Here is a 20,708-nt window from a genome sequence, read left to right on the forward strand (position 1 = left end):
GGGCCAAGAAGAGCAGCCCAGGGTCTGCAAGTTCTCTGGGTGGGAGCTGAGCTTGTGAGCCCCTGAGCCCTGCCCACTGCTGGGGCTGCACCTCCAGCTGCAGAGGAGATGGGACAGATGGGAGCAGGGACAAATCATTCCTGCTGCATTCTTTCTTGTGTTTGCTTATACAGGGGACCTGGATCCATATGTAGAGGAGGTGTTTTGTGCCAGATAACACTGGTGGAGTGAGAAGAATAATATTATGTAACTGAAAATATTATTTCATGCATAATACACAATGAGGAAAAAAAGACACATGTGATCAGGAGAGCATCTGAGTTTTTCATAGGATGAGAGACTCATTGATGTTCCAGTAGTCAAACCTGTTCAAATACTTTCCTCAGCAATAAAAGATATTCCTCAGGGCTTCCTTGAGATGAGAGTTGACCACCAGAGGCCAAGGCCAGCCAGAGCTCTCTGTCCTGGCAGCTTTTGTCTGGGAGAACCCTTGCATACCGAGAATTTTTTAGGGGGAGTATCAATTTTGGCCATTGTGATCCTTCAGGGCACCTGGGAAGATGGATGGTTCTTTTCCATAGGAAGGAAAGCACAGAGCCCCAGTTCTCCTGGTGCTGATGAGAGGCAGCTCTCAACATTCCAAGATCATCCGGACCTCTCAGATGGCCCTTTGGAGGCCAAACCAGCCAGACCTGTTCCATGTCCCCTTGGTTCCATGAGGTCCTGCAGGGTCACAATGTTCCCGTCGCTTCTGCAGTGTCACAATGGCCCCGTGCTTCCATCAGGCCCTGCAGGGTCACAGTGGCCCTTTGGTTCCCTGGGGCCCCACAGTGCCACAATGGTCTCCATGATTCCATGGGGCCTTGCAATTCCACAATGCTCTCCATGGATCCACGGTGCCCCCAGGATCACAATGGCCCTTTGGTTCCACGAGGCCCTGAAATGCAGCAATGGCCTCTTGGTTCCACAGAGCCCTGCTGCTCCACACTGGCCCTTGGGACCATGCGGCCCAACAGAGCCACAGTGATGGCCTTGGTGCCACAGGGTCCCACAGTGCCACAAGGATCTCTTCATTTCAGAAGGCCCCACAGTGTCACAATGGTCTCCATGGTTCCATGGGGCCCCACAGTGTCACCATGGTCTCCACAGGAAGGAAAGCACAGAGCCCCAGTGTTTCAGGGGCTGATGAACTGCAGTCACCAGAGGCCAAGGTCAGGCCTGTCTGTCTGTCCTGGCAGGTTTGTCTGGGAGCAACCTTTGGATATTGGAAATTTTGAATGTGGAATCCCATTTTCAGCCATTTGTGCCTGGAGGACCAGGCCAGTTCTTTTCCACAGAAAGGAAAGCATGGAGCCCCTGTGTTTGGAAGGCAGGTGAGAGCTGGCCCTGAGCAGGCCAAGGCCAGCCAGACCTGTCTGTAATGGCAGCTTTTGTGTAGGAGCAATCATTGGATATAGGACTTTAGGAGGTGGAATCCCAATTTCAGCCATGGGCACCTGGAGAGGAAGGATGGTTCTTTTCCATAGGAAGGAAAGGGTGGAGCACCAATGTTTCAGGGCAGAATAGAGGCAACCACCAGAGGCCAAGGCCACCTAGGAATGTCTGTCCTGGCAGCTTTGGTCTGGGAGAAACCCTTGCATATAGGAATTTTGGAGGAAAAGTATCCATTTTGGCCTGTGCAGGAGGGACAGTTCTTGTCCATAGGAAGGAAAGTTCAGAGCCCCACTGTTTGAAGGCAGGTGAGACCCAGTTCTCAGGAAGACAAGGTCAGCCAGGCTTCTTGGTAATGGAAGATTTTGTCTGGCAGCAGTCCCTGGATATTGGGAATTTTGGAGGTGATGCACAGACAGACAACTCTTCAACTGATTAAAGTTGAAAAGAGGGTATTTATTACAGTGCCAGGCACGTCAGTAGTAGTCTCCCAGAGACACGTGCAAAGAATCACAGACTCTGGTCCCCTTATTTATCAAAAAAGGTTTTACATATTCAAATGGTTTCCCAGACACCTAATACATAAATACTACCTACACTGCTTAGTATTATAATCAGCTGAATATCTGTTATGGCTGGCAGTTGTCCTCTTTAATTGAGCCATTGGTCTCTGGAAACGGGTCAGTGGGTTCTAGGGGACAAAGTAAATCATCTTCCTTACAGTAAAATCTTCATCTGTGTCAATTTGGCATGGCTTCTTAACCTGCTGGTCACAATCCAAACCTCCTTTCATAGTTTGATTACTCTTAGGATTCAGCTGTGTTTATGGTTCCTGCTCTTGTACAATACTTCATGTATCTCATGTCACTTCCATCTATGCTTCAGTTGTCCCCACCTGGTATCATTAATTTCTTTGTTCAGCTCTAATCAAGATATATCTCTTAGCTAACTTTGTTTCTAACTGAACCTCTTAATTCATGTAAACTTCTAATTAAAATATATGTAGTTCTCACTATCCTAGCTGCATTTCTAGCTTGACCCCTTGACTGAAATGGGGAATCCTGTTTTGGCCATGGATGCTTGAATGAGAAGGGCAGTTCATTTCCATTTGAAGGTCAGCTCAGAGCCCCAGGGTTTCAGGGGTACATGAGAAGAGACCCTTGACATGCCAAGGGCAGTTGGACCAGTCAGGCCAAGCCAACCAGACCTGTTCCCTGTTCCCTTGGATCCATGGGGCCCTGCAGGGTCCCAGTGGTGGTGTCATATTGGATCCTTGGTTCCATCAGGCCCAGATGTGTCACATTGGCCTCTTGTTTCCATGGGGATCCAGAGTGTCACAATGGTCCCTTGCTTCCATGAGGCCTTGCAGTATCACAGGGTCTCCTTGGTGCCACAGTGTCACAATGGACCCTTGGTTCCATGGGGACTCACAATGTCAGAAGGGTCTCCTTGGTTCCGTGAGGCCCTGCAGAGCCCCTTGATCCAATGAGGCCTCCAAGTGTCATCATGGCCCCCTGGCCATTGGTTCATGAGTCCTTTTAGTGTCACAATGGCCCCTTGGTTCCAAGAGGTTTCTCAGGGTCACAATGGTCTCCTTGGATCCACAGTATCACAATGGACCATTGGTTCAATGTGACCCCAATGTGCCCAAATGGATTTTGGTTCCATGGGGTTCCATGGTGTCACAATGGACCCTTTGTTCCATGGGTTTGCACAGTGTCACAGCTGAGTCCTTGGTTCTGTGAGGCCCCGGTGGCGGCAAATCTCTGAAATACCAAAATAAGGCTCCTGAACACTCATTTGCTATTTCAGAGGGTATCATTTATTCAGGCCTGAGGTCTAGTGAGAGATAACTCCTAACCTTATTAGGACATGTAATTCTACCACTGTGTTGCTTATACACAGTTGCTAAATGCCAATTACAATTTACCCATTTCCATAAAACCCACCCCAAGTTCCCAGATTCACTCCTTGTTTTCTCTATCCCTGTACACTTGAACCAGATGTCTCCTTCTCTTCCAAGCATCCTTGCTGGGAAAGCAGCTCCTGCATGCCTTGTTCCTCTGCTGAAAGTTCCCAGGCAGGGTAAAAATGGAATGAACCCTTTTGGTATCAGCCCCAGGCTTTGTGTGGGCAGGCAGAGGCAGGCAGGAGGCAGACCTGTCAGCAAAGGAAGGGCCCAGCCAGGTGGGGCAGCCGGGGGATGCCGACAGCCTGCAGGGACAGAGGCGCAGGGCAGGGACACCGTAGGACAGCCTGGGCTGCACAGGGCACAGGCATGGGCAGCAGCTGCAAGACAGCCCTGCCAGAGCCAACTTGGGCAGCACTTTGGCCATGGCTGCTGGGCCTGGGCCTGAGGCAGGAGCAGGAGACAAGTGACCCTTGCAGGCCTGGGGCCTCATGGCCTCCTTGTCCCTGCTCAGCAGCCTGGCAGGGGCCGCCCCATGCTCCTGCCCTTGGCATTGCACATCCCCACATGCCAGTGCCCATCCTGGCAAGAGCCCTGAGCAAGGAGGGAGGGACAGGATCTGCCTGGCCAGGCCCTGGGGCTCAGGCCTTGGCCCTTGGCATTCCTCAAACACATCCAGCTTTGCTCAGCACCAGAGACACCTTGGCCTTGTTTGTCCCCAGCTGTCATCACTGCCTCCAGGGTTCTGCTCTAACTGAAACCTGGGGACACTTTCTCAGTCCTGTCCCTCAGTGGAACCCATTAAAACTTCAAGAAACTTCAGAGCTTCAATTTAACTTTGAGTTCTTGAGAAGTTTTTTGAATCCTCTCTCAGGGACTGAGTCTGATGTAAACAACATCAAACTCCTGAGAGGGTCATTAAAGTTTTTGTAGCCCCGCAATGGAGAAAGATTTCAAAGAATTTGTCAGAAACAGACATTCCTATTTTAAATGATGTATTTTTATTTTATTTCTCTTTAGAGCAGAGGTGGTTGCAGCATTCTGTGATTGAGATTGACCCAGGGTCTCTCCTCAGCAGCTCTGGCCTGCTCACAGAAGCTGTGCCTGGAGCTCTAACCCAGTGTGGACAACCTTGCTCCACATTGCCCAGCCCCATCCTGTCTGTCCTCACTCCCCTGGGACCTGCTGTGCTTGGAGAGCTGGCTGCACTCAGCCTAAGAGGGGTTTTCCCTTTTTGGGTTTTTTGAAGCAATCGGAAACTCCTGAGTTTCCCCACTGCAAACAGACACACTGCTCAGGTGTGTGCCAGCCCCAGGTGCCACCAAAGCCACTGCAGAGCTGCCCTGGGCCAGCTGTGAGGGTGGATCATCAGCCCAAGCTGCACTGGGCCACTGCAAGGGGCTGTGGCCATGGGCACTGCACTGACCCCACTGCTGGGTTTGTCTGCCACGGCCACCGTGAGAAATTAAACTGTCCTTGGAAACACTGGGGAGGACTGGGACATACTGGGGAACACTGGGAACGCTGTGGGAGACACTGGGACATACTGGGAGTGATACTGGGCACTACTGGTGCAAACTGGGAACACTGGGGACATTGTGGGGAAGACTTGGAGACACTGGGGCATCCTGTGGATGACATTGCGGGGGAACTGGGAGGGACTGGGAATGGACTCAGGTGTATTGGGAGGGACTGGGCTGTACTGGGAGGGACTGGAGGGGCACTGGGGTTGTACTGGGTTCCACTTGGGACGAACTGGGCTGAACTGGGAGGGACTGGAGAGGTTGAATGGGCTCTTCCCGCATCCATTTTTGAGACTCCCGCCCATCACTGCCCTCAGCCAATCAGCACCGGGATCGCTGTTTCGGGGGCAGTGCCTGGCGGTGCCGCCAATTTTCTTTTTGCCTACGACTCCCGTCATGCCTCCCGGCCCCGTTGAGCCCCATTGCAGCCGGGACTACAATGGCAATCATACCCCGCGCTCCACAGAACCCCGGGATCCGCCCCATCTGTCCCATAATGTCCCCCAGACCCTCCAGGATCTCTCAGTTCCCTCTCAGCGCACATTCGGGACCCCCCAAAAGCGTCCCCAGACCCCCAGAGTGCTCCCAACCCCACAGATGCCTGGTACAGCCACTTCTGGGAATTCATCTCCTCTCATCCCCCGCGGCACCAGAGCCCCTCAGAACACAGTCCCGCGCCTAAAACTCCTGCCCTGCCCCGCGCCCTAAAGAACCTGGTTACAGCTCCCCAAGCTCCCCCCAGGGGCTCCCGAACCGTTTACGCTCCCGCCGAGGACCTTAAGTCGCGGCTCGAACGTAAAAGTGTCCCCCAAGAACCTTCCCGGACCCCCAAACATCGTGTTCAAACCACTTCCGGGACTACAGCTCCCATCATGCTCCGCGGCGCAGGAAAGCGCCATTCCGGCCGGGACTTCATCTCCCGTCATGCCCCGCGCCCCTCCGAGAGCCATTGCAGCTGCGCCCAGAACTCCCGTGATGCTCCGCGGCCCCGTTTAACCGTATTAGACCCGCGCCTACAACTCCCATCACCCCCCGTCCCCCAGAGAGCCCTGTCAGAGCCCCCTAAGGGCCTGCCCGGACCCCGAAGGGCCCCAAATTCCCCTCCCTGACCTCCAAGGGCTCCCCTGGACCCCCAAGTGCTGCCCCGGACTCCGAACTGTTCCTCAGAATCCCTGAGTGCCCCTCCAAGTTCCCACCCGGCTCCCCAAAGTGTCCTCCAGACCCTCAAGTTCTCTCTGAATTCCCTCCCCAGGCCCAAACTGCCCCAAATGTGCCCCAGAAATGGCTCCAGGGACCCCAAAGTGGCCCCCCTTTGACCCTATCGGTGAAAAAGATAATAAAAATTATGCCAAAAGGACTACCGATATTACGATTTACTATAAAGTGGAAGAAATAAATAGCCTATAGAGATTAATTATTGATGAAGAGAATTGTGTTCCTTAGAACCAATGATCAATAATTTTCTTGGTTGCTAAAAATGTATCAATTTTTTAATATAAATATAAAAATTAGGTAACAAAAAATATTGTCTAATACTATCATATATTAGAATAATATAATTTTATTTTATTATTAATAAAATTTTATTTATAAGGAAAAATGCTTAAAATGCTTAAATTTGTTTTTTCTATGTTTGGATGCCAGTCCCAGGTGGGTGTTGTCAGACATGGTGACGTGTGGGGTAAGGAGCAGGTTGTCCAAACAGGCTCAGCCTGCAAGGGGCTCATTCTTCTCCATGGCCAGACCTCCTGAGGAGACATTCACCATCAAGATCACCTGGTGAATGGTTCTGTCACCTCTTCTCTGAAAATAAAAGTAAAAAAATATTTCCTTGACTAATACCAAAAACCATGATGTGCACTTTGGAATCTCCCTCCTGAAGAGAACTCCAAACTGAGTCCAATCACTGCACAAGCACTGGAGACTGGAAAACAATGGAAGGGAGACATAGAAGTCCTGAGGTCTTTCTGTATTTTAATCAGCCCCACGGTGTATTTGGGGCTGGGTCCAGGAGCCTCAGGCACAGAGAGAAGGATGAAGAAGCTGCTCAAGGAGTCAGCAGCAAAACTCCAAGTGCCTTGGAGCATGGCTGGGCCCCAGTGAGGGCAGGGAGGGCCAAAGGCTGCCCAGGGCCTGGTGAGATCCTTGAGGCCAGGATTGCAGGGAGCCCAAGGCTCTGAGCAGGGAACTGCAATGCTGAGCAAGGCCTGGCTTGGCTGCAGGAAGCAGAAAGGCCAAGGCCTGAGCCCAGCCTGGGCCAGCAGGGCCTGTCCCTCATGGCTGCCTCGGGGCTCTTGGTGGGCCAGGGGGATGTGAGGGGCAGCAAGGACAAATGGCATCAACCTGCAGCCCCTGCCAGCCTCCCCAGGGAGGCCGAGGGAGAAACAAAGTGCAGCCCCTGCCAGGAAAGTTCCTCCTGTGGGGCCTCCAGAGGCGCTGCCCGAGCCCAGGGCACAAAGGCCTGGGTGCCCGTGGCCCTGCCAGCCCTGCCCAGCCCTTGGCCATCTGTCCTGCAGGCTGTGGCCCCTGGGCGTGCTGCTCCTCTGCCCTGGCCGGCTGCACTCGCCCATCTCGCTGTCCCCCAGCATTTCTCACCCAGCGTTTCTGTGCCCTCCCTGGGCTCCCTGCACCCAGTGCTGCTGGCTCCTGGCACACAGAGCCCGGCCATGGCCCAGCCTCATGCTGCCACACCTCCAGCACCAACATTCTGCCCTGTGAGGGACTTTGCTTTCTCCTCAGCTCCAGCCTGGACCTTCCAAGCTGTAGTTTTGAGAGGTTTCCTGCAATTCCCAGTGCCAAGGAAAGCTCTGTCTCCTGCTGGTCACAAGCAAAGAAGGGCTGGTGGGAGATGTGGTGGTCAGAGGCTGCCTGGGGCATGGGGACCATTAAATTATTGAGTGTTTAAATATTCCATGAAAGAAGGAGAGGTATTAACAAAACACCTACAAGTAGCTGGATGGCTGAGCCCAGAGAGTGGTGGTGAATACTGCTGCATCCAGCTGGCAGCCAGTCACCAGTGGTGTCTCTATGTGCTCTGTGCTGGTGCCAGTCCTGTTCAATATTTTTATTGACAACATGGATGAAGGTGTAGTGTCTTTCATTAGTAAATCTGCAGATGACACTAATGGGAGAGCGTGTGTCCATCTGATGGAAGGTAGGATGGCTCTGCAGATAGACCTGGAACAGTTGGATGGATGGGCAGAGTCCAGTAAGATGAAGTTTAACAAGACCAAGTGCTGGCTCCTGCACTTTGGCCACAACAACCCCTGCAGCGCTACAGGCTGGGGACAGAGTGGCTGGAGAGCAGCTAGGCAGAAAGGGACCTGGGGCACTGATGGACAGCAGGCTGGACATGAGGCAGCAGTGTGCCCAGGTGGGCAAGAAGGCCAATGGCTCCTGGCCTGGATCAGGAATGGTGTGGCCAGCAGGAGCAGGGCTTCTGTGCCACCCTAACCTGCCCCCAGCTCTGCACACAGACATTGCTGCTGCAGCTCCAGAGAAGGCAACAAAAGGGGGATCTCTGGTGAGAACTTTTCTGGGAGATCCTTTAGTTTGTTTAAATCCACCAAGGGCACAGGTCCTCATTGACACAGTCTGTGGGTCACAGTGAAGGTGTGGAGAAACAAAACGAGATATGGCACAATCAATGGGTTTTGTTTTGGGACAATATTATAAAAGTAAAACAATGACAAAAAACCTCCAAAGTGAAACCAACAAGAAGTATAAAAGATGACTTTTATTATGAGTGACTTGCAGAAACTGGCCAGAACTTTAATGTTTCTGAAACCATCCAGTCATCAGTGTCCACACTGCAGCCTTGAGCTCCTGGTTCCTCAGGCTGTAGATGAGGGGGTTCAGGGCTGGAGGCACCACCGAGTACAGAACTGACAGGGCCAGATCCAGGGATGGGGATGAGATGGAGGGGGGCTTCAGGTAGGCAAAAAACCCAGTGCTGAGGAACAGGGAGAGCACGGCCAGGTGAGGGAGGCAGGTGGAAAAGGCTTTGTGCCGTCCCTGCTCAGAGGGGATCCTCAGCACAGCCCTGAAGATCTGCACATAGGAGAAAACCATGAACACAAAACAGCCAAAAGCTAAACAGACACCAACCAATGAAATCCAAATTTTTCTGAAGGTGGAGTGTGAGCAGGAGAGCTTGAGGATCTGGGGCTCCTCACAGAAGAACTGGCCCAGGGCATTGCCATGGCACAGGGGCAGGGAAAATGTATTGGCTGTGTGCAGCAGAGCATGGAGAAAGCCACTGGCCCAGGCAGCTGCTGCCATGTGGGCACAAGCTCTGCTGCCCAGGAGGGTCCTGTAGTGCAGGGGTTTGCAGATGGACACGTAGCGGTCGTAGCACATGACCGTCAGGAGGAAAAACTCTGCTGAAATAAAGATAAAGAAAAACACCTGTGCAGCACATGCTGAGTAGGAGATGGTGCTGGTGTCCCAGAGGGAATTGTGCATGGCTTTGGGGACAGTGGTGCAGATGGAGCCCAGGTCGCTGAGGGCCAGGTTGAGCAGGAAGAAGAACATGGGCGTGTGCAGGTGGTGGCCGCAGGCTACGGCGCTGATGATGAGGCCGTTGCCCAGGAGGGCAGCCAGGGAGATGCCCAGCAAGAGGCAGAAGTGCAGGAGCTGCAGCTGCCGCGTGTCTGCCAATGCCAGCAGGAGGAAGTGCCTGATGGAGCTGCTGTTGGACATTCCTTCACTCTGGCCATGGTGGACTGTTGAAACAAGACATTGACAAGCTCTTTGAGTCAATCCTATGGGGTTATTTTAGGAATTCCCTCAAAAGTACTTCTCTACCTGTCGGAGAACTTCACTCAACATTTTTATTTTTGAGCATGGGGTTATGCTCCTGAGTTACTGATTCATCTTCAGCATTGCTCTCAGCCTGAACCCAAGGGAAGCCCAGAGGGAAAACAGGGCTCCCTGTGTCCCAGGGCAGTCAGACCTGCTGGTCCCAAGCCAGATGCCCTTTGCCCATTACACCTCCCTCTAGCTCTGAGTGATCAAAATTTAAACATGCTTGAAAAAAAAAGTGGAGTTTCTATAGACTCCTGTTTCACAGTTAGTGTCTCTAAGCCCTGCTCTCTTCCCAGTGCAGCTGAACAGGAATGGATACCAAGGGTTGCTCTGGCTCTCTGCTGCCTGGAGTTGTGCCTGCTGGGAGCTGTTTCTCTCTATCCAAGCTCTGCCCCTGCCAGTGCTGCCAGAGCCCAGCCCAGCCCTGGGGGCTCAGCTCTGCCCTGCAGACCCCTCCCAGCACAGGGCACTGCCCAGGGGCATCTCCCTGGCAGCAGGGCCTTAAGGGCAGGCCAGACAAACAGAGATGCTGCAAGCCAAGGTGCTGCTGCTGCTGTGTGTAGGGAGAGGAGGCCGAGGAGGCACTTTCTGAGGGAGATCTGAGGCCCATCTGCTGATGCCCAGGCTGACAGTGCAGGAGGCTCAGGGACACAGCCAAAGCTGACAGCCCCTTTCCCTTCCCTTTAGGAGAAAGCTGAGAGCAGCCCTGGCCATGCAGCACCATCTCCAGAGCAGGAGGAATCTGCCCTGATGGGGGTGGCTCCTTGCACCTGGAACTTCTCCCCTGCAGCGTCCATGGGGAGCTGCCAGGCAGGCTGAGAGCTGCCCCTGGCAGGTGGCACATGCCCTGGGCTGGCCAAGAGCCCTGAGGGCTGCAGGAGCTGCTCTGCAGGACAGCCCTGGGCAGCCCTGGCTGCAGCCCCAGCTTCAGCCCCTGCAGCCGTCCCTGGCAGCAGGAGCCGTCCTGCCCTGTCCCTCTGACGGTGCCCAGGGCAGCCCCGCTCTGCAGCACATCCTCCTGCTCCTCCTCCTCCTCCTCCTGCTCCTCCTCCTGTGCCACAGAGAAACTGGGAGAGTCCTCCTGACACATCCCCCAGGCTCTGGGGTCTGCTGGCTTCAGGAGATCCCTCCAGGAGCACAGGGGACATTGCCCTGCACCCACACACTCACCATGCACAGGGCTGTGAAGATCTTTCCCCAGGTGGAGTCTCAGCTCAATGTCTTCCCAATCCTGATTGCCTTCAGCCTGTCTCTGCCTGGCTCCTGTCCCCTCAGTGCCTGCAGGCAGAGCCCTCAGCCCTGCTGGGCTGGGAGAGGAGCTGGCCCTGGGAAGAGCTGTTCCTTTAAAGCTCAGCAGCACAGACACAGCACAAGGACTTTAATGAGTCTCTTGGGGATTTGGTGTTGTTTACATCAGACTCAGTCCCTGAGAGAGTGATCAAAAAACTTCTCAAGAACTCAAAATTAAATTGAAATTCTGAAGTTTCTTGAAGTTTTAACAGGTCCCACTGAGGGACACAACTGAGAAAGAGTCCCCAGGTTGCAGTTAGAGCAGAACACTGGAGGCAGTGATGACAGCTGGGGACAAACAAGGCCAAGGTGTCTCTGGTGCTGAGCAAAGCTGGATGTGTTTGAGGAATGCCAAGGGCCAAGGCCTGAGCCCCAGGGCCTGGCCAGGCAGATGCTGTCCCTCCCTCCTTGCTCAGGGCTCTTGCCGGGATGGGCACTGGCATGTGGGGATGTGCAATGCCAAGGGCAGGAGCATGGGGCGGCCCCTGCCAGGCTGCTGAGCAGGGACAAGGAGGCCATGAGGCCCCAGGCCTGCAAGGGTCACTTGTCTCCTGCTCCTGCCTCAGGCCCAGGCCCAGCAGCCATGGCCAAAGTGCTGCCCAAGTTGGCTCTGGCAGGGCTGTCTTGCAGCTGCTGCCCATGCCTGTGCCCTGTGCAGCCCAGGCTGTCCTACGGTGTCCCTGCCCCGTGCCTCTGTCCCTGCAAGCTGTCGGCATCCCCCGGCTGCCCCACCTGGCTGGGCCCTTCCTTTGCTGACAGCTCTGCCTCCTGCCTGCCTCTGCCTGCCCACACAAAGCCTGGGGCTGATACCAAAAGGGTTCATTCCATTTTTACCCTGCCTGGGAACTTTCAGCACAGGATCAAGGCATGCAGGGGCTGCTTTCCCTGCAAGGATATTTGGAAGAGAAGAAGAAGACATCTGGCTCAAGGGTGCAGGGATAGAGAACACAAGGAGTTAAGCTGGGAACTTGGGGTGGGTTTTATGGAAATGGATAAGTTGTAATTGGCATTTAGCCACTGTGTATAAGCAACACAGTGGTAGAATTACATGTCCTAATAAGGTTAGCAGTTATTCCATGTTGGACCTTAGGCCTGAATAAATGATACCCTCTGAAACAACAAATTAGTGTTATGGAGTCTTATTCTGATATTTTGGACATTTGGTGACAGCAGAGGCTGACAGAACCAAGGAGTCAGCTGTGACACTGTGGAACCCCATGGAACAAAGGGTCCATTGTGATGCAGTGGAACCCCCTGGAACGAAAAGTCCATTGTATCAGAGCAAGGCCTCATGGAAGCAAGGAGAGCATTGCTGACAGTGTGGAAGCTCATGGAGCCCTGGGGTCATTGAGACAGTGTGGGGCTGCATGGAAGCAATGGTCCATTGGGACACTGCAGAACCTTCTGGAATCAAGGGGATCATGTTCTGCTCTGGAACCTCATGGAACAAAGGATCCATGGTGACACTGCAGTGCTCAGAGCATTGTTGACAGTGTGAAAGCTCCTGGAACCAAAAGTCCATTGTGACACAGCAAGGCCTCCTGGAACCAAGGGTCCCTTGTGGCTCTCTGGGGCTTCCCAGAACCAAGGAGACCATTGGGACACTGTGGGGCCTCATGGAACCACCTGGCACTGTGACACAGTGGGGCCACATGGAGCCAAGGGGCCACTGAGACCCTGAGGAACCTCATGGAACCAAAGGTCCATTGTTACACTGTGGGGCCCTGTGGAACCAATGGGACCATGGTGACACCGTGGTGCTCCATGGAACCAAGGGGCCATTCTGATTCTGCTTTGCCTCATGGAGCCAAGGGGCCACCATGACACTGCAGGGCCTCATGGAATTATGGCAGCCTTGTGACACTGCGGGGCCCTTGGAACCAAGGGTCCATTGGGAGATTGCAGGGCCTCATGGAACCATGGAGACCATTATGGCCCTTCAGAACCCATTGGAACCGAGGAACCATTGTGACACTGCAGGGCCTCATGGAATCAAGGGGACCACAGTGACACTGTGGGGCTCCATGGGACAAAGGGGCCATTCTGACACTGTGGAACCAAGGAGACCATTGCTCTGCTATGGGACATCATGGAACCATGGAGATCATTGTGACACAGCGAAGCCTCATGGAACCAAGGGCACAATAGTGACACTGCGGGGCTCCATGCGACCAATGGGGGATTCTTAAAGTGCAGAACCAAGGAGACCATTGTGACACTATGGGGCATCATGGAACCAAAAGTCCATTTTGACACAGGAGGGCCTCATGGAACCATGAAGGCCATTTTCACACTTTGCGGCCTGGTGAAACCAAAGGGCCATTGTGGCACTTTGTGTCTCCATGGAACCAAGGAGTCCATTGTGACACTATGAGTCCCTGTTGGGCCAAAGGGCCATTGTGGCACTGTGTGGCACCATAGAACCAAGGGACCATTGTGACCCTACAGGGCCCCATGGAACTAAGGATTCATGGAAAAATGTGGGACTCATGGAACCAAAGGTCCATTGTGATATTGTGGGGCCTCATGGAACTAAAAGGGGACAATTGTGACGCTGTGGGGCCAATGGAAGCATGGGACCAGTGTGACACAGCTGGGCCTCATGCAGCCAAGGGGTCACTGGGATCCTGAGAAGCTCAAAAGAACCAAGGGGCCATTGTGACACTCTGCAGCTGTGGAGACCCTGAGAGGCTTCCCTGGCTTAGGGAGACACAAGAAGCTTCCCTCAAAAGCTGTTTGACCCCTTTGGCTCCTTCCCTTGTTCTGTGTCCCTCAGCCACTCCCTCCTTATTCCCCCATTGCCCCCATCTTTGTACTGCCCCCATGGCACTGATCAGCCCCTGCCTCTGGAGACACAGAAACCTGGACTGCCCCCAGGAGTCCTGCCTTGTGACCCTGAACATCTCACTGCACGGCTGAATCAAACATCTGTGGGTACCATGCAAAGGCCCTTTGTGCTTCCCTACCCTGGGCTTTATTAGCAGCTATTCCAGCTGCAACAATGGTCCATTATGGCAGTGTGGATCCAAGGACACCATGGTGACACTGTGGGACCTCATGGAGCCAAGGGGCCATTGTGACACTGAAGAACTTCATGGAACCCAGGGTCCATTGGGACACAGCAGGGCCTCATTGGAACAAAGGAACCATTGCTGACAGTACAGAAAATCTTGGAACCAAGGGGCCGTGGTGACACAGCAGGGCCACATGGAACCCAGGAGACCAGTGACATTTAGGGACCTCATGGAACCAGGGTCCATTATGGCACTGCAGAAACAAGGAGACCATTGTAGATGCTGTGGAAGCTCACGGAACCAAGCAGCCATTGTGACACTCCAGGGCCTCGTTGAACCAGGCAGACCATTGTGACACCACAGAACCTCATGGCACTGAGGGTTTATTGTGACACAGCAGGGCCCATGGAGCCGATTGTCCATTGTGACAATGTGGATCTGAGGGGACCATGGTGACACCATGGAAGCTCATGAACCCATGGGTCCATTGTGACAAAGCAAGGCCTTGTGGAACCAAGGAGACCATTGTGACATCATGGAACCTCAGGGAACCAAGGAGACCATTGTGACATCATGGAACCTTGTGGAACCAAGGAGACCATTGTGACATCATGGAACCTCTGGAACCAAGGGTCCATTGTTACAGTCCAGAACCAAGAAGACCATTGTGACAGTACAGAACCTCACAGGACCAAGATGCCATTGTTATGCACTGGGGCTTCATGGAACCAAGGACCCATTGTGACACAGCAGGGCCACATGGAACCAAGGGTCCATGGAGATACTGCAAATCCAAGGAGACCATGGTGATGCTGTGGAACCTCATGGAACCAAGGGGCCATTGTGACACTCTAGGGCCCCATGGAACCAAATATTCATGGTGACACAGCGGGGCTGCTTGTGACCAATTGTCCATTGTGACACTGCAGATCCAAGAGACCTTGGTGACACTGTGGCAGTTGATGGAACCAAGGGGCTGTTGTGACACACCAAGGCCTCGTGGAACCAAGGAGAGCATTGTGGCAGTGCAGAACCAAGGAGGCCATTTTGACAGTACGGAACCCAATGGAACCACGGGTCCATTGTTCTACAGCAGGGCCGCCTCATAGAAACAAGGGGCCATTGTGAAACTGTGGGGCATAATGGAGTCAAGGACACCACTGATACTGAAATCAACTGGATAGAAACTTCTGAACAGTTTTGAGTATTTGAAAGCAGGTATTCTTTATTTCAGCATGGTGGTCACTTGGGCCATCCTTCCTCCATTGGAGTGCACTGAGCATCAAATGAACAGGGTTTTTATCACACACACTCATTATGTATCCATTAGCTATCCCCACTTTCTTTGAGTTTATTTGACATAGTTGCACCCCTTATCACAAGTCCTTTTATAGTTCTTTGGGTTTTGTCTTCAACATCAGTGTCCTTTTTAGGTCGCTGTTCCTTGACCCCTCCTTTTGAGTAAAGGCAATATTATTGTTCTGCATAACTTCTGTTTTGTCAGCCTTGCAGAGCTGAGCTGGCATCCTGCTTGCATTTTGTGTGGCTTCTGTTTGCCAGAGGCACATCCTCAATCAGTTTCTCCAAGGCTGTGTTGTTCTGTTCTACTTTCCTTGACAAGAGTAAATGTTGTTCTGTTCTCCTGTCCTTGTCTCAGTGCTCGCCCCGCATGAGGTGTCTGCAACCCCCCCAACCGAGGGGCCTGGGGTGGGCAAGTGTTCCTGGGGAACAGGGATGGGACAGCTGGGCGGGACTGACCCAAGGGATGTTCCACTCCATGTCACACCATGATCAGCAATCACCTGAGAGAAGCAGAGGGGCAAGGGGGATAGGGGATTAATTTCTTTTTTAAGACATTTTTCTTTCAAAACAGCACCTACACATACAGAATCCTTTCCTGCTTCAAGGTGGTCAAACATTTTCTGCTGATAGGAGATTTCACATGGATTTTTTTTTTCTTCTGTTTGTGGCCTTTTCTTTCTGTGGTTGGTTTGTTTGTGGAGTTTTTGTGTTGTTGTTGGTGGGTCCTGCTGTGGGTTTGTTATAAATGATCGAATCAGTAGCCAAATTTATGAAAAATTTAACAAGGATTTATTAGATCGATAAAAATGTAGAAATTTTGAAAAAGCACCACAGCCAAGACAGCGTCAGCCCCAGGTGCAGGCGCTGGGTGACCGAGGGTTCCGGCTGACAGAGTGACAGCGTTCCCCCACAGGTTCACCCCGAGTGCTTCTGGCAGCCAGCTTATATACAGTTTATTCTGCCCGAGGCAGGGATGACCCCATATTTCTTTGTGTCTCTTTGCATGTAAAGTTGGATCCATACATGTGCAGAAACAGACAAAGATGACTCCATAGACCCTGACAAATGTCTGAGTATCCAGGCAGAAGCTGCATTCACATGTAGTAGGGTGATACCAGTTCCTGAGTACCGCAGATGTAATCATGCCCAGGTGCAGGTCTTGTGAGCTCCTTGAGACATTCCATTAATCACGGTCCAGGAAGGTCCAGATGCTATCTCCCAGATGCAGGTGCCAGAGGAAATCCTCTATGATGGCCCAAAACTGTCCCACTCATACGGTAACAGACCTGATAATATCTTAACGCTGTCCGGGAACTGGTTCCAATGAAAATAGAACTCTGTTCCCAGCCAGAGTGGTCAAAGGCATAACTTTGGGTCTTAACAATATTTTATACACACATATATCTACTTCTATAGCATGAATTATCTCTACTATATATTACAGGGTTTTGTTGGGTTTTTTTTTTTTGTGTGTGGGTTTTTCCCTATTGAACTGCCTTTCTTCTGATGCATGAGTTTTTCCTGCCCTTTCTTGTGGCTTGCTTGGCACCTGATGGCAAGACAAATTTACCCAACTCAGTCATCTTGCCCAATTATGTATTGCAGTCACCACTGACTAGGTGAGTTTGGTCACAGACTCCCTGCAATTTGGCAGCATCCACAAAGGAATTGAAAGTTCATTTCATGCCAATTTAGAGACAATAGAAATATTCCACAGTGGTGGTCAAGGGCTGGTCACTGAGGGATGTCACCAGGGCGTGGCTGCCAAGAGGACTCTGTACCATGGATGACATTTGACCCTCATTGTTCAGCCAAATTCCCACCCAGCCCATGTTCCACTCCTTCAGCCCAGCTCTCTCCAGTCTGGCTCTGAGGAGACCACAGCAGACCCTGTCCCAGGCCTGGCTGAAGTCTGGGCACACAACATCCCCTTCTTTTCCCTCCCACGTGGGTTCTGCAGTCCCTGCCCTGTCCTGCCAGTGCCTGGAATGGCTGCAGGAGGATTTGCCACATCCCCTTCCCTGCTGAGCCTGACCAGGCTGTGACTCTCCCAGGCCCCCTCCCTGCCCTGTTTGCAGACTGGTTCCATGTCTGCCCTTCCCAAGTGCCCAGGACCCTCTGGGATGGCTCTGGCCTTTCCAAGGGGTTTGAGAGAGGTCCCACAGTGACACTGACCAGCCTTCTCAACAGCCCTGACGCCAAAGGCCTTTTCCACATCCCTCAGTTCAGTGTCCAGAACACAGCACAGCCCTGTCCAGGTCCTCGGGCTGGTTCAGAAGGGAGACAGCTGTGATTTCTCCCCACAGACCCTCACTCTATCCAATGTCTCTCTGTGCAGTCCATGGCTGCCCTGAGCTTTTTTCCTGGAGCCTCCTTGCCTGGGATATTTATCTCCATGCAGTCCTAACCACAACCCAGCAAAGAATTCAGGTGTTTTCCCAGAGGATGTTACTCTCAGAGTGAAGTGGCCTCAAGGCACTGTTTGTGCCACTGGAATTGTGCCACCCCCGGGTGCTGCTGATGGTGTTTGTGCTCACTGGGGTTCATCTCCCCACACACACACACCATGCACTGCTGAGATCTCCTCAGCACAGAGCAAACATGGCCTGCTGGCCTGGTCCCTTGGTGTCCCTCCGTGCAGGGACAAACAACCTCCTGCAGGTGGGGAGAGGCCAGTGCTGGCAATGGTGGCTGCAGGGGCTGCTGTGGGACAATTGCCCTGGGCCACCTTCCCAGGCTGTCCCAGGACAAAGACACAGCCCAGGCCCTGCTCTGCTGCTGCCTCAGGTCCATGCCAGGAGCTCTGGCTGGGCCAGGACACTGCTGTGAGCCCCCCCTGCACACTCCCCCCTGCCCCAGGCCCTGGGCTTTGCTGGGCCAGGGCATTCCTGGAGCACATTGCTGACAGCAGCTCTGGAGGAGAGCAAAGCCTCCCTGCCCTGCCCTCAGGAGATGCCCTTTGCTGATGGAGCTGCTGTGCTGGAGCCCAGCTGTGTCCCAGCAGTGCCCATGGCCTGGCCCTGCCTGTGGCCACAGCAGGGACACGCAGCAGGACAGGGACCAAGCTGCCAGAGCACTCCGGCCTTACAGCCACAGCAGGGCTGGCAAGGACAGGGTGGAGCTGGGCAGAGCAGATGCGGGAAGAGCCAGGGCCATTGTCCCTGGCTGTGCTGCTGTGCTGGGAGTCTCTTCCCTCCACCTCTGCTCACAGGCACTGCCCCTGCAGGGACAGTGAAGGGCTGAGGAAATGCCTTGGACAGACAAGTCAGGGCAGGCACTTCTTTTTATTTAAATGCCAAGAGAAAAAGCCTCTTGCAAGTCTTTGTGTTTCAAAAGAAAGGTAGATATTAATGTAGAAATGCTAAGAGTAATTCTGCAGTATTTTGTAAAAAACCACAACAACAGTAGAAAAAAGTTACCAAATAAAAATGGACAAATAGGGGCAAAAAGGCTGAGATTGTTACATTCTGAAGGCTCTGCAGCAGAAAATGTTTCAGAAATGCTTCTGAAAATACAGTCTCATCAATTTTCTCAGGGCATCCTTGAGCTCCTGGTTCCTCAGGCTGTAGATGAGGGGGTTCAGGGCTGGAGTCACCACCGAGTACAGAACTGACACTGCCAGATCTAGGGATGGGGAGGAGATGGATGAGGGCTTCAGGTAAGCAAAAATGGCAGTGCTGACAAAGAGGGAGACCACAGCCAGGTGAGGGAGGCAGGTGGAAAAGGCTTTGTGCCGTCCCTGCTCAGAGGGAATCCTCAGCACAGCCCTGAAGATCTGCACATAGGAGAAAACCATGAACACAAAACAGCCAGAAACTACACAGACACCAACCACAACAAGCCCAAGTTCCCTGAGGCTGGAGTGTGAGCAGGAGAGCTTGAGGATCTGGGGAATTTCACAGAAGAACTGGCCCAGGGCATTGCCATGGCACAGGGGCAGGGAAAATGCATTGGCCGTGTGCAGCAGAGCATAGAGAAAGCCACTGGCCCAGGCAGCTGCTGCCATGTGGGCACAAGCTCTGCTGCCCAGGAGGGTCCCGTAGTGCAGGGGTTTGCAGATGGACACGTAGCGGTCGTAGCACATGATGGTCAGGAGGGAAAACTCTGCTGACATAAAGAAAAGAAAAAAAAAAACCTGTGCAGCACATGCTGAGTAGGAGATGGTGCTGGTGTCCCAGAGGGAATTGTGCATGGCTTTGGGGACAGTGGTGCAGATGGAGCCCAGGTCGCTGAGGGCCAGGTTGAGCAGGAAGAAGAACATGGGCGTGTGCAGGTGGTGGCCGCAGGCTACGGCGCTGATGATGAGGCCGTTGCCCAGGAGGGCAGCCAGGGAGATGCCCAGCAAGAGGCAGAAGTGCAGGAGCTGCAGCTGCCGCGTGTCTGCCAATGCCAGCAGGAGGAAGTGCCTGATGGAGCTGCTGTTGGACATTCCTTCACTCTGGGCATAGTGAACTGTTCAAAGACAACACGGACAATTTGGACAAAGTACCTTGCGTCAATCCTATGCTATTTTCTTACGCAAGCAGTCAAAATTGCTTCTCTTTCTTTGCGGAAACTTCATTTACCTTTTTTTTTTTTTTTTTTTTTTTTTTTTTTTTTTTTTTTTGTTGAGTGTAAGTTTGGTTTGCTAAGTAACGTGTGCTTTTTAGAAGGGACAGAAGTCCTCTTCTTAGCATTCTCTCAGCCTGAACACTGGGGAGTCCAGAGGGAAAACAGGGCTCCAGTGCCCCACTGCAGTCAGGCCTGCTGGTCCCACACAGGTGCCCTATGCTCATTTCACCTCCCTCGAGCACAGGATGAAGAAATTTAAAAGTGCATTTAAAAATAATGTGGCCTTTTTGAAGACTCCAGTTTCAAAATCAATCTCTCTAACTCTTCTCTCTTTCCCTGTGCAGCTGGACAAGGAGGGATGCCAAGGGTTGGTCTGGCTCTCTGCTACCTGGAGTTGTGCCTGCTGGGAGCTGTTTCTCTCTATCCAAGCTCTGCCCCTGCCAGTGCTGCCAGAGCCCAGCCCAGCCCTGGGGGCTCAGCTCTGCCCTGCAGACCCCTTCCAGCACAGGGTACTGCCCAGGGGCATCTCCCTGGCAGCAGGGCCTTAAGGGCAGGCCAGACAAACAGAGATGCTGCGAGCCAAGGTGCTGCTGCTGCTGTCTGTAGGGAGAGGAGGCTGAGCAGGCACTTTCTGAGGGAGATCTGAGGCCCATCTGCTGATGCCCAGGCTGACAGTGCAGGAGGCTCAGGGACACAGCCAAAGCTGACAGCCCCTTTCCCTTCCCTTTAGGAGAAAGCTGAGAGCAGCCCTGGCCATGCAGCACCATCTCCAGAGCAGGAGGAATCTGCCCTGATGGGGGGGGCTCCTTGCACCTGGAACTTCTCCCCTGCAGCGTCCATGGGGAGCTGCCAGGCAGGCTGAGAGCTGCCCCTGGCAGGTGG

General features: G+C 53.1%; 2 protein-coding genes across 2 annotated transcripts; both read right to left on the reverse strand.

Annotated features, from left to right (window-relative positions):
* Positions 1–6,570: 6,570 nt before the first annotated feature.
* On the reverse strand, positions 6,571–9,186 carry LOC139603622 (olfactory receptor 14J1-like; the record flags this gene model as incomplete). The annotated part of the gene is made up of 2 exons (XM_071454512.1): positions 6,571–6,666; positions 8,734–9,186. Coding segments are annotated over 2 exons (549 nt in total), but the record flags the coding sequence as incomplete, so codon positions are not given.
* A 9,582-nt stretch (positions 9,187–18,768) lies between these two features.
* LOC139603623 (olfactory receptor 14C36-like) lies at positions 18,769–19,704 on the reverse strand. Its single transcript, XM_071454514.1, has one exon. The coding sequence runs from the start codon at positions 19,702–19,704 to the stop codon at positions 18,769–18,771; it is 936 nt and encodes a 311-aa protein (XP_071310615.1).
* Between the last annotated feature and the right edge of the window lie 1,004 nt (positions 19,705–20,708).

This window comes from Agelaius tricolor, unplaced genomic scaffold, assembly GCF_023055355.1.
Source record: "Agelaius tricolor isolate 1412-34295 unplaced genomic scaffold, bAgeTri1.0.p SCAF_40, whole genome shotgun sequence".
NCBI classification, from domain to species: Eukaryota; Metazoa; Chordata; class Aves; order Passeriformes; family Icteridae; genus Agelaius; species Agelaius tricolor.